The 13,104-nt window shown below is 29.8% G+C and overlaps 1 protein-coding gene across 3 annotated transcripts; it reads right to left on the bottom strand.

The window, feature by feature from the left end:
- Positions 1-4,451: 4,451 nt before the first annotated feature.
- On the bottom strand, positions 4,452-9,409 carry LOC106778144 (protein GRAVITROPIC IN THE LIGHT 1). Of its 3 annotated transcripts, XM_014666063.2 has the most exons (3): positions 9,170-9,409; positions 8,633-8,822; positions 4,452-6,270 (listed from the first exon to the last, which is right to left on the bottom strand). In XM_014666063.2, the coding sequence occupies exon 3, from the start codon at positions 6,268-6,270 to the stop codon at positions 4,858-4,860; it is 1,413 nt and encodes a 470-aa protein (XP_014521549.1). In that variant the 5' UTR covers positions 8,633-8,822; positions 9,170-9,409; the 3' UTR covers positions 4,452-4,857. The 3 variants fall into 3 exon arrangements, with proteins under 3 accessions (XP_014521549.1, XP_022631773.1, XP_022631772.1); XM_022776052.1 differs by lacking the exons at positions 8,633-8,822; positions 9,170-9,409 and adding an exon at positions 7,550-8,217; XM_022776051.1 differs by lacking the exons at positions 8,633-8,822; positions 9,170-9,409 and adding an exon at positions 6,813-7,523.
- Positions 9,410-13,104: the final 3,695 nt, after the last annotated feature.

A 13,104-nucleotide genomic window follows, 5' to 3' on the forward strand; every position in this document is an offset into this window, starting at 1 on the left:
CTAATTTTATTTTATTAACTTATTATCTTATGAAACCCTAAAAATTACTCTCCTCACTCACCTTGACTATGTACCAAGAAAGATTATTTTGTACTTTTTTTATTATTATTTTGAATTGTGTTGAGTTTAACATCATTTTGGGAGTGAAACTTATTTATATTTGAATTACAAAAATTTTGCAATTATTTTATTTAAAAAAATTGTAATTAAGTGAGTTAGTGACTCAACCCGTTTAACCCACCAATCCGTAATGAATCGAGTCGGGTTCAAATTTTTTGACTCGCTAATAAGATGAGTCAGGTTGGGTTAGCTCACTAAGTGATCAATCCATGGTGGGTCAAGTCAGATTGGACCGGATAACCCATTTTTACAACACTAAAAAATGTGCACAACATTTTGTTTTTTTAAACAATTTCTAATCTTATAAGTATAAGAAAGAAAATTGTTTATATTTATATATATCAAAAGTATCTTTAATTTTGTATTTATCACATGTTACTCTTTTTCTATTGAGGAGTCATGTGACGTTATGTATCATTTTCTCTGTTAATTTTTCAGTCTTAATTAAAGTGGTTTTATATAAATAATACTCTATTTTAACCAAGAAAATTTAAACAATGTTTCTAAAGAATTAAAAATAAACAAGTTTGAAACTTCATGAAAAAGAAAAAAACATAAAAATGTGATATTAAATAGTGGATTTTAAAATAATGCTTCTTCATATCTCAAAATTATTGTCTTTTTTATGGTTGTCCTACTATTGATGGACCTAAATATAAAATTTGCAAGAAAATTCACATATTAGGAAAAAAACAATTTACAAGAGAAGATTAAATGCAATTTTAAAAATATTAAGAAAAAGTACAACTTTTAAACTTTTTCTCGTTCAAAATTTAATTACGTTATAAAATTATTTTTAATACATGGTATTAAATGAATTTCCGTTTCTCATGAAAATGACTAAGAAAATGACATCATTGCGGAATTAAACATTGAAACTTGACATTTTTCTAATTCTAATTATTTAATTTGACTTTTCACAGTTTATATTTTGTAATATTTGTATGAACTTATTTATATATAATTGTCAAAACTTATTAAATGTAATTATTTAATATTCTGAACATATCTCTGTTTACTATTTTTTCTTACATATTATTGAATGCTTACATTAGTATGCTATTTGTATAAAAAAAATTATGACATGAAATAAACTCTTATTACGAAACTTGTAAGAGTTTACTAAATTCTTGAATTTAATAATCTTGTATGTATATAATATTAGGAGAGTTTTTATCAAAATATAAGATTTTTGCATTGCATTTGTCAAACTTGAAGTTACATCTGACATTCTTCAACTGACACCACTCTTGAGAAAGATTGTTTGTTAAATATAAACTTAGTTTGTGAACACCTCTCAGAAAAAGCTCTAAGAAAATTTGTTAAAATACTTAAGAGTTAAATATGTTTTTGGTTCCTTAACTTTCAGTAAAAATTAGAATTACTTCATATTCAAAACTTTGGCCTAATTTAGTCTCTAACTTTAGAAATGTATGAATTTAGTCTTTTTAACTAATTTTTTTAGATTTATTTGATGTTTCAAGCACGTTTCATGATAGCATTTGAGTTGTTTATACTGTTTGACACATTTTTGCTTTAGTACTAACTGAGAAACACGTTTGAAACAACAAATAAAGTTAACAAAATTTGGTTAAAAGGACTAAATTCATACATTTCTAAAGTTTGGAGACTAAATTAGGCCAAAGTTTTAAAGAGGGACTAATTCCAATTTTCACTGAAAGTTATGGGACTAAAAGCATATTTAACCCAATATTTAATAATAAACGATAGTAAATAATAATGAATATAAATAATAATAAATTATATACATATAAATTATAAATATATATATATATATAGTAAATAAAATAAATATTAAATAATAAATGAATCCAAGAAACAAGTTCATCAAATATAAATCTACCATAATCAAATATTTAAAACAAATTCAAAATTTAAAATATAATACATTTCATTAAAAAGTATATAAATAAAAAATTATAATTTAATAATTTAATTTTATAAAATAGAATACTTATGTTAAAATTTAATTAAATCTTTAAAAACTTAAATGTATAATAAAAAATTATATTGTAAAAAAATTTAACATGTTTTCCACCCATTGAATCAAAAGTAAATTATGATGTCTATATATGTTAAGGAGAAAGAGGATGTATGTTGAACGAAATTATACCCAAAAATCTCATTTTTCAAACAAATTTCAATCCTCTCTTTTAGTTTATCCCTTCACACTTATCATATTTTTCAGAAATTAGTTTCCGAAATTTTTTTATTCTTTCCAAAAATAAATATAAAAATATGAAAAATAAATATAGAACTTCTAAAAGTAGCTTCCTACAATGAATAGCCTCATAATGTTTAAGTGGTCCAGATTAAAAGTCCACTGGGCCTATCTGTTAGGGCCCATTAGTATTTATATTATCAAAACCACCATTCATTTTCACCCTCATCATATTTTCTTTACCGTATGTTGTATTTCCCAAATAAAGCTATATTTTCAAATTTTAAAAGAACATTAATAGCGATCTTTCTCAGTTATATTTTTACAACAATTATAAATAAATATAATTTTCTCTATTTTAAAAGAGAAGGGAGTGAGTATGGTTCCTCTAACTCTGTAGCCTTTTTTAATTTTACTTCATACACAACTATATCCAATTATGAAGTTAAAAAACATGTGTAACCATCAATAAATAAATAACTAAATAACTTATACACATATATATATATATATATATATATATATATATATATATATATATATATATATATATATATGGATTAAATATGTTTTTACTCCTTATATTTTGGAGTGATTTTAGTTTTAGTCTCTCTTTCAAATTAAGGTGCAATTTAATCCTTCAATTTTAGAAAATTCTGGTTTTAATCCTTTTTACCAACTTTTTTTTAACTTTATTTATTGTTTCAAACACATTTCTCAGTTAACATTAAAGCAACGCATTTCTCAGTTAACATTAAAGCAAAAATATGTCAAATAGTGTAAACAATCAAAATGCTATAATGAAACGTGCTTAAAATAGTAAATAAAATTAAAAAAACTTGGTAAAAATAACTAAAACCAGAGTTTTCTAAAATTGAAAGACTAAATTATACCTTAGTTTAAATGAAAGACTAAAACCAAAATCGCTCCAAAATATAGAAACTAAAATCATATTTAACCCTATATTTATATATGAAAAAGTGTAGCAATATTCCACTCTCATGATATCTGCCTAACTTTTTATTTTGTCAGATGTGTTGTTATAAAGAGGCTGTCCTGTCACACCAAAGTAAAACCCTCTATTCAATGCTCTGATCAAAATTGGAAAGTGTTGTTTTTCTTTTAAGTTTTCAAAATATATTAACAAGGTTTTAATATATTTTAAAATATTAAATTTAATATTTATTAATGTATTTTAAAAGTACATTAAAGAGACAATATCAGAAATTTATAAAAAATCCAAATTTTTTATTCTACTTTTCACATAGGAGAAAAAAAAGACCCTAACACGTAGAAAAAGTAACTCAAACTACCAAAACAGAATGTAAATATTTTTCTGCTGAAAACTACAGAAATAAAAACAACAATCTTAAGCTTACAAAAACAATGAAGCAGAAAAACATACGAATTTACTTACAAAGAAACATACATGGTATTTCTTTCTCAGTTATGTCGAAAATATAACTCACCTAAACCTACCCTTCTACCCTTGCCACCTGTACCAAACATGATGAAATTATCAGAGGAGGAAAAGTTTGACCCTCAATTATTCTGGGTAAAAGATTAGAGCTTTGGAAGATTTTGAAGACATGAATAGCCCTTAAAGATCCATATGGTCCTTACCCACTTTCCACTTCTGCTACACCATGTGAATCATAGCCCAATATACACACAACCACCTGCATCAGCATGGCATGCATAGATATTTGTAACAGTTGGGAAACATGACATGAAGATGCATGCATACAAACCCATCAACAAAATCACATCTCAAATCTCCTTTATTGAGACATAGAAAGGTTTGCAAATATTGTCTTCACATGCCCCTTCAACACCGACTTAGTTCAATAAAGTTAGCATCTTGGGCCCCCCCATTAGCCTTCAATGCATTTACACACCCAATATTCATTTGTACAACAAGAGCAGTCAGCATAGAATTAGTTAATCACAGCTGCAAGGGGCAAAATTGCCATTCTGCCATTTGTTTATTTGTTTCTGTTCATGTTTAACCAGCATTTGGTAAGAGGAATGAAGAATAATTAAAGGTAAGTTGACAACACATAGATTTTGGAGGCATGTAGAGCCACACCAAGTGGCATTAGAAAATAAAGTTAAGAGGGTCAAAAATAGGGGAATTGAGCAGAAGTAAGATTAATAAAGAAAGGAAATGAGGAGGATTATAAAATTCCCACCTATATATCATTATGTACATATTATATAATGCAATGTCTAAAAAAGATGCATAACAGCTAGACATCCCTGTCATTGGGCTGATAAGAAAATTTGGGAGGATGTCTTTGATAAATCTGGCATAAATTAAAAAAGATTCTAAAGAAAGGGTTGTTCCCAATGCAACGGTCCAATGGCTTTTCTTTTCAAAATGGCCAAAATACAAATGGACAAAGATGCCCCAGTGATGATCCTAGCCAGAGCTCAGTCCCCACAACTCCTTCATTTCCCTCCAAAAAGTTCACTCAGAAAATAAAAAGAATGCCTTCCAGTTCAATAACCTGTGTTGTGGGGTCCCCTAGTGCCTGCTGCTGCTGCTCCTGCTGCTACCTTTGCTTTGTGGAAGTGATTTTTTTTGCCTTGCTTTGGTGCTGTGAGAGGTAAACTTGACACTGTATAACAGTTTTACCAATCCTAAACCCCGGAACTACTGTGAAAGCAACTTGTGGATCTGATTCCACTTCTGAATACAGGAAGATTTCATCATTCACACTTTCCATGTATACATCAGAGAATCTACACCCCTTCCCCACTTGAAAGATTGAAGCTTGGGGCTCCAAAGAGAAGGCCAAGCAGTGTAGAAGCCACACCCTCTTGGCCATCTCAGCAAATGATGTGAAGAATGCAGTGTCTGGAAACTCTCCAGCATTCACAAGGTTCCTTTGACTCATGTTACCAAAAAATGATGACTCCATCTTGGGATGAACCAGTTTCAAGTACTTCACCCTGCAAAACTTTGCAAATGATGATCTTGGCTTCTCAGCAAGGAAGTCCTTTGCCTTCATGGATTTCATCTCATTGAACCTCCCATAGAACCACTGCTGTCTCTTGCTTCTATCAGGGAGAGACTCTTTTGACACAGAAAAGTTGGGGAAGTGGAAAGCATCAAACATCTCTCTGCAAACAAATGCCTCAATTGCAAAACACTTGTGATCTTCTGCCAAATAAACCACATTCTGCTCAATGGCATTCACTGCAGCATCAACATCCCAATCTGCAGATCTCATCTCATCCACAATCACCCTCACGAAGTTGCGAATGGACCTAACCGCATGGCGAAGAACTGAGATAAAATGGCTAGGACTTAACCCTGATATGTGAACATTATCAAGCACAGCTAGTTGGCCACTTTGATTTAATCTCCTCTCAATTGCCTTGTTACGCTTATTAGCTTCCTCTAACTTTTCCCTAAGAAAAATAACCTCAGAATCCTTGAGCCGCACCTGTGACTCTAGCTTCTTCCCCATGATCTCATATGTTTTGATCACACCCTGCAGCTCCTTGGATTCAGCCTCAAGAATAGCTGTCTCGGGCGAAGGATCAAACTGTTTCTTCAAGAAACATTGTTTCAGCTCAGACAAGTTCTTTAACTCAGACACTAGCAATTGATCAGCAGCTTCGATTCCATCAGGGTCAAAAGGTGACTGAGAATATTGCAACTCAGCATATGCACCTTTAACAATTGAAATGCTAGCAAAAAGCTTTGCCAGAAGAGCTTCATTGGCCTTTCTCTCCTGAAGCTCTTCATCATCATCTTCAACGAAAGACTCAGACCAATTCAGTGAACTCTTATTACTCTTTCCCATGTTCCCTTCATCCTTGAGATTTGCATCAGATATAACATTCTTCAACCCATCAACAGAGGCAATCCCAATCAGTGCTTTCACATGAAGAACCTTAGCAAAACTGCGTGCCAGCTTCTTCCTCGGGGTCACAGCCACTGGCTTCACCGATTCCATCTGCAGAAGCAGTCACCAAAGATCACAAACGCAGATCAGAACTGTGATTAGTGAAATCTATGCAGCAAGGATCAGCAATATCTTTAAAGGGTCTCACGAGGGCAATAAAATAAAGTCTTATATTATAACACGACGGTGATGATGATGGCCATGTTCAAGCAAAAGCTTTTGACAAAACATAAAGAAATAGTGCAATGCTTTAACACATAGACCGAGGAACTTTACTAGAGGAGGGAATTTTTCTTTTTGTACTACTCCATCTACTACTAAAATTTCATTGTATGCACAATGTAAACAGTGTCAAAAAGCAGTTTCTAACACACCGATTCAAGAGAGTAGAAACCAACCGAAGGACAAGATCTAAAGTTACATTAAAAAGGTCAAAATTGTAGTTTATCCACGTAATACTAGGCATCTTGTCCATCATGGCAAACTGCAGTCGGATTCTTAACATAAAACCAAGATCTTACGTAACAAGATCCAGTGATTAATAATTAATAATAACTAAAAATAAAGAAAGAAAACACCATGCTTTATTATACCATGAAAAGGAAAAAACTTTAAGCCCTGATTTAACACCACCATCTCCCATCTCCCACCAAGAAAACAAGCTCATCATTTCTACAAACACTTTATAGTTTATCCCAACTTCCCTTCAAGGAGCGTTAGAGCAATAGGCCCATCACTCAATTAAGCACACCCCCTTTATTAGTTTCTTTAGCATGAATTATTTATAAACACCTATCATTCACTTCCTATGTTTTACAAAGAAATGGTAAAATCAATTTACAAAATTCAGCTAAATTACAGCTTTTGTAGGGTAATCATTGGACATAGGTAGATCACGGTTGAATTGTGACTCCCAATGTAACCCACCCTATAAAAAACCTGACAAATATTTTTTCTATTAAAATTTGTGTTGGCCTGATTCATAATCCTTAGGATTCCCTGAGTTATGCATATCAAAAACCTTTATTTGGCCCTGTAGGAAGATAGTACTTGGCCAACAGTGTTAACAGCAGAACCCATATGAAAGTGAACATGTCTGATATGGTAAATCTAACTTCAACGTCATGACAAATGAAAAAATGTTTGCTTACAAAAGGGTGTCACAGGGAAAAATAAAAATTACATTTTTCCCTTAAAACTAAAACACCAAGAATTGGTGATGGAAAGTAACATCTTGTAGGTAAATTCAGACACTAAATGTTTCAACTTATAGTTACTTCTCAAAAACTGGGTCCATGTAAAATAACATAACCTAACCTAAATAACATACCAACACATGGTAGATACGACATTTATATCCCTCTACAGAACGCGTGTTTCGTGGGCTGGCAAAAGTTTAGGATAAAAAGAAACTGAAAAGAAACCATGAAAATGGAATGTGTTCACATAATACCATTTCTTCATTTTCTTTTACCCAAATGAGGAAAAGATTCAACTAATTTTTTGCTTTCATATTCAAAGTATTATTGCACATATATATTATAATACAGAAAAAGACAATGTGATGATTGTACGTAATAGTTAGGAGAGATAATTTACATTTCCCGTGACTAAAATCACGGCCTCTGGGAACTTGCACTGAGTACAAGTGTACCATAAGGGCAAAAATTTAAGAGCTGTTGAACAGCATTAGCACCACTTAATTACCACTTAATTGCTCTTTTATAAGATGAAATAAATAATCCGTAACGTTTCTCAGACAAAAGAAGGTATTATAATTGAAAAGCAAAAAGAGAGAGAGATAAAGGTGAACCAAAATAATGGAGTTGAGAAGAAAAAATGATGAGGAAATATTTTTGGGACAGAGAAGTTACTGTGACACACACTGATATCTTTCCAAAGTTAATGTCATTTCAACATCCATTATGTCAGAAGTTCACATGCCTATCATTAAAAAAGGTCAAAATATTACAACATGAGATTCTTAGTGCTCTAAAAAATCCATATTTTACCTTCCAAAAAAAGTAACACAAAACAACAATTGGTGACTCAAATTTTGAAATTGAACTTCACAAGTACCAAACTCCTCCATACCCATTTGAACACCCCAAAAGTCATAATAAACGCTGCCAGAAATCATGCTATAACTTCAGAGCAATCAAAGGTTCATCACAGACAAGAAAGAACTAATAAGCATTCATATATGAAGCATATTTTTTTACAACCTTGCTTTTCATTAGTCAAGGCTATTTCTTCACTCATGCTTACACATTTTCACCAACTTTTTTTAGTATTTTCCTTTAATATAATAAAGAAAGTTCACTCAACAAAAAGCTGTTTTAGAGTAATATATAAAAGCATGGAACAGATAGATGGTGTAAAAAGGTAGAAAACAGTGAGAAATTAAACGTACCTTCAGAAATATCGGGAGAAAATAAGGGTGAACGAAGGTGTCAACCTCTCGTCATTGCGAAACGTAAATCTCAAGAAAACAGAGAGAACAATTAAAAATGTTATTATTATGTATTATTATTATTATTATTTATTTTTTATTATTATTTGGTGTTTTTCTGTAACTCCAAGCGCGACCCTGAGAGAAACACCTGTAACCAGAAACCATCAAAAATCAAAAGCAAATACAACAAAAATCAAAGGGACTTTTCTCCAAACTCGAAAAGCAACAACACACCCGAATGAGGAAAAACAATGAGCACCACTGACAACCAACACAACCCAACAAAATATAAAACAGGATCATAAAAAACGTGTCATCGGCCAAACACCACACCAACAAGAAAAAAAAAAACGTTCAAAGATGAAAACTTTCCCCCTGTAAAACAATAAAAACACCCTTTTTGGACAACCCCAGAAATCACTGGTTCAGTTTCAATGGTAAAAGTGCATATAAAGAGAGACAAAAACAAAAGGGGTACGTTATTTCAACGTTTACCTTAATATAAAGAAACAGTTCCTCCAATGAGCGGAAAAAATGGAGGAGTTGGGTTTGAAATTGGAAGAAAAGTGAAGCGTCTTTTACTAGACCCTGGGAAGAGTAGTAGTGGGGCTTTGAGAAGGGACAGAAAAACCACAGCTAAAGGACAGAAATTTCTAGAGAGAGAATTTAATGAGAGAGAGAAAGAAAGAGAAGATAATAAGAGTGAAGAAACAGAGGAAGAAGAAAAACAGAGCATAGAAGGAAGAGAGAGAAGATATAAGGAGTGACAGAAAAATAAAATAAAAGAGACACTGTTTCAGGTCTCAACCTGACTTTTGCGAATTTAGAACGCCACATTAGTGCAGTTACACTTTTACACTATTTTTATTTTAATCATTTTTTATGTAATAATATATACCATTTTTTAAATTTAATTACAGCATATTTATTTATTATATTAATTCTAAATTAGTTATAGTTAAAATAACATCATTCAAAATATTGGAAACACATAAATGAATATTTTAAAAATATGATTTATTTCATAATCTTATATATATATTTAAAATTATTTTGTAGACACTAAGAAATGCAATAAAAAATCATTCTTAATAAAATAGTTGTACACATTTTTATTTTACCTAATTTTTAGTAAATTATTACAAGGAGTAAGGATATAGCAGGAAAAATAATACATATATTACTAAAATTCTGAAAATAGATAAAGATATAATATAATTTTGAATAAATAAACAGAAACAAATAAAATATCAAAAGGCCAAAATTGAAAATCAAGCATCACTTAGAAAAATAAAAGTAATTATTATGATGTCTGTTAATATTTGTAATTACTGTGTTTTTTAATGGCCTGAAATTAGTCTTATTGAATTTGAGAATAAGTATATTTGGTTTATCAGTTTGCTTCTAACGTTTGAAGCTAAGCTTGGCTAGAATTACATCTGACAAGGAAATTAATGTGAATGCATTATTTTATTAGTTTTGTTATTTTTTATTACTGCAATTAAAAGTATTTTTTACACAATAAATTTTCTGGACTGTCAAAAATAATCTTCCGTATTTCAATTTATAATGAAGAGCTACTCAAATTAATGAAATTATATATATATATATATATATATATATATATATATATATATATATATATATATAATTATAGGCCTTGTCACATCTATCTCAGATAGTGAAGGAAAATAATTTATTTTAAATATTATGGTATTAAAAAATAATTATCACAGTATTGAAAAGTAAAATAATTTAATAATATATGTATCATAATTATAAAACGTGTGTTGTATTTATTAATTTTTATAGCCTATAAACATCTCTTACACAAACTTTATATTAAAAGAGAATAAATATAATCGAGTTTAAATTTCGTAAGAAGAAACAAAAGTAATAGCTATTAACATTTATTATTTATCAACCAAAATAATTAAGAATATTATGTTAAAAATCAATGCAGACAGAAAATTTGAAAGACTTTAAAAAATATTTTTAAAAGTGAGAGTAATTTAAAAAATATTTTAAAAAATGAGAATAATTTAAAAACAATGAAACTCAATTATTTTAATATAAATAATTTTATTATAAATAAGTTTTATAATTTTAAAATATATTATCTTTAAAAGTTATTTTTAATTTTTTTTATACTTTTTAAGAGTTTTTATTTGGTTTAATTAAAGAATTTAGAGTATATGATTAATCTTGATGATGAACTTTTTAGTTTGGACCAATAAGTTTTTTAGATAGAGTAAGTTCATTTTTTGTTTTTCTTTTTAGCTTATTTTGTCTTCCTTTACATGCAAGTTTGTTGTGAATGCATGTGAAATTGAGTCTTTTATAAGACTCTCTGTTGATCAATGGTTCTAACAATATACTTTGATCGTGTCTTTATGGTTTGTAGTAACATATAGGATTTTTATGTTTATGGAGTTGTTTTAGGTTTTTTTTTAGTGGTTTGGTCTTCTATAAGGTAAGAGAAATTAACTATCACTTTTTTTATGTTGGTGATGCTTTGATAAACTATGTTGCATATTTAATTGAGTTTGAAATTGTTAAGTTGGTATGTGGAGTTGCTAAGGTGAATTTTATTGAATGTGTGCTTGTATTAGTTTAGAATTGTGGTATAATAGGTGAAATTTTGTAGTGATTTCTTTTTAAATAAACTTGGTGTTGGTGGTCTGAAATCATGAATTTTAGGATCTGGTTAGTTAAATGTGTTGTTGAATTGTGGTCACTTGGTATGTTAAATTTCTATTTAGACTTTGGTTGAAATTGGTTTGATTTGATTGATTGGGTCAGTGGCCAAACTCAGCAAATTGGTATTTAATATGATGTTTAAACATGTTTTCGAATCAATCACAATGTTAAAAATACCAATTTGGTCAATTTGGATAGCTCTTGAGTGCAATATGATCTTATTACTTTTATTTTAAGTTATTGGCAAATCATAATAGCTTATTGTAGGCTTGTATGATAATTATTTGTGAAATTTAGTTATCTCATTAATTTTGTCCTATTAAGTTGAATTAGTAGTTTTGTATCATTTTAACGATTTTATGTTGGAATGCTAAAATGATGCATGATTTAAAATTTCATTTAGGTGAATTAAATCATTGAATTATGTATAGTCTGATTGTTGGTTGATTTTGAGCATCTATGGTTAGTGTTAAACTATTTTGTAAGAGTTGGAATGACATAAATCTAAAAAATTCTATTATGCAGAATTATGTTAGGTGAAGTCAAAGTCAAAGAGCTATTGACTTAGTGGTTGTTGGGCGAGAAAATTTGTGTTGAACAAAACCAAAGTCAGAGAGTTCACTAACTTGACATTCGTTGGGCGAAAATATACTCATTAGGTGACTTTTAAGAAATTTTAAATCTATAAGTCCTAGTGGTTTTCTCACTAAGTGAGCATATTGGTCATTGAGCGAGTGTGTTGTCGTGTCTTTCTAGCTGAACGAGCATATATATATGTTGACTGAACGAGCATATATGTTGACTGAACGAGGCTTTCGTTGAGCAAGTTGATATGGTGGTTGAGCAAAAATATCATAATTTTAACTAAGTTTTCATATACTTCTTATGATATGTGCAATGTGTCGCATTATTTGAATGATAAAACAATGGTTGATTTATTATAAGAATTATAATGGGGTTTATGATGTTCAAATGAAATGTAGAGTATGAATTGAGATGTTTTGAGAGAATTTCAAGGAAAAACTTTGCAATTTGTACAGTTGGTGTATGCTTGGCTTTTGGGAGTTTAGAAAGGAGGTATCCTAAACTCTAATAATTGTTCACACTCAAATCGAGTAAAATAGTTATGTGGTTAGAGTAGCAAGAGATTTTATTCTATGGACATTAGTTTGGTCTTGATCATGAAAGGGATTAACCTTGTAGGTGATAGGTGATAACTCATTGTTTATGACTCTGAAGAGTATAAATAACACTACAAGTGCACGCCTATAGTGAAGCCTTATGTCAAAAGCATGTATCTGAATAATGAAGTTATGGTCAACTATTGTTTAGAAGTATGAATATGAGGAATGTTTGGCATGTACGATTTATATAGTTGTATATTTAAGTGTTAGATTAAACCTTTTGGTACATTAGTTTACCTTGCTATCTATGTCTGTTTGTTTGTCTCTTCTTTCTTTTGCAATGATTACTTAAATAGTGTAAGTAGAGGAAGATGTCTCTATAGAGTAAATGTTAGATGTTGATGGGGTAGAAGTGTAAAGTAGTACGTTGATCTTTTGCTTATTTGTTTTTGAAAAATTCTATTATATATGTGGGTTCAGTGTAATGTCATTTCTCAGTAACATAGAGATCTTGTACATGTATATACTTTGTTTTTATAGTTATTTTTGAAAAATGTAATGTTATATATATATATATATATATATATATATATATATATATATATA

Source organism: Vigna radiata, unplaced genomic scaffold, assembly GCF_000741045.1.
Source record: "Vigna radiata var. radiata cultivar VC1973A unplaced genomic scaffold, Vradiata_ver6 scaffold_214, whole genome shotgun sequence".
In the NCBI taxonomy this organism is placed as follows: Eukaryota; Viridiplantae; Streptophyta; class Magnoliopsida; order Fabales; family Fabaceae; genus Vigna; species Vigna radiata.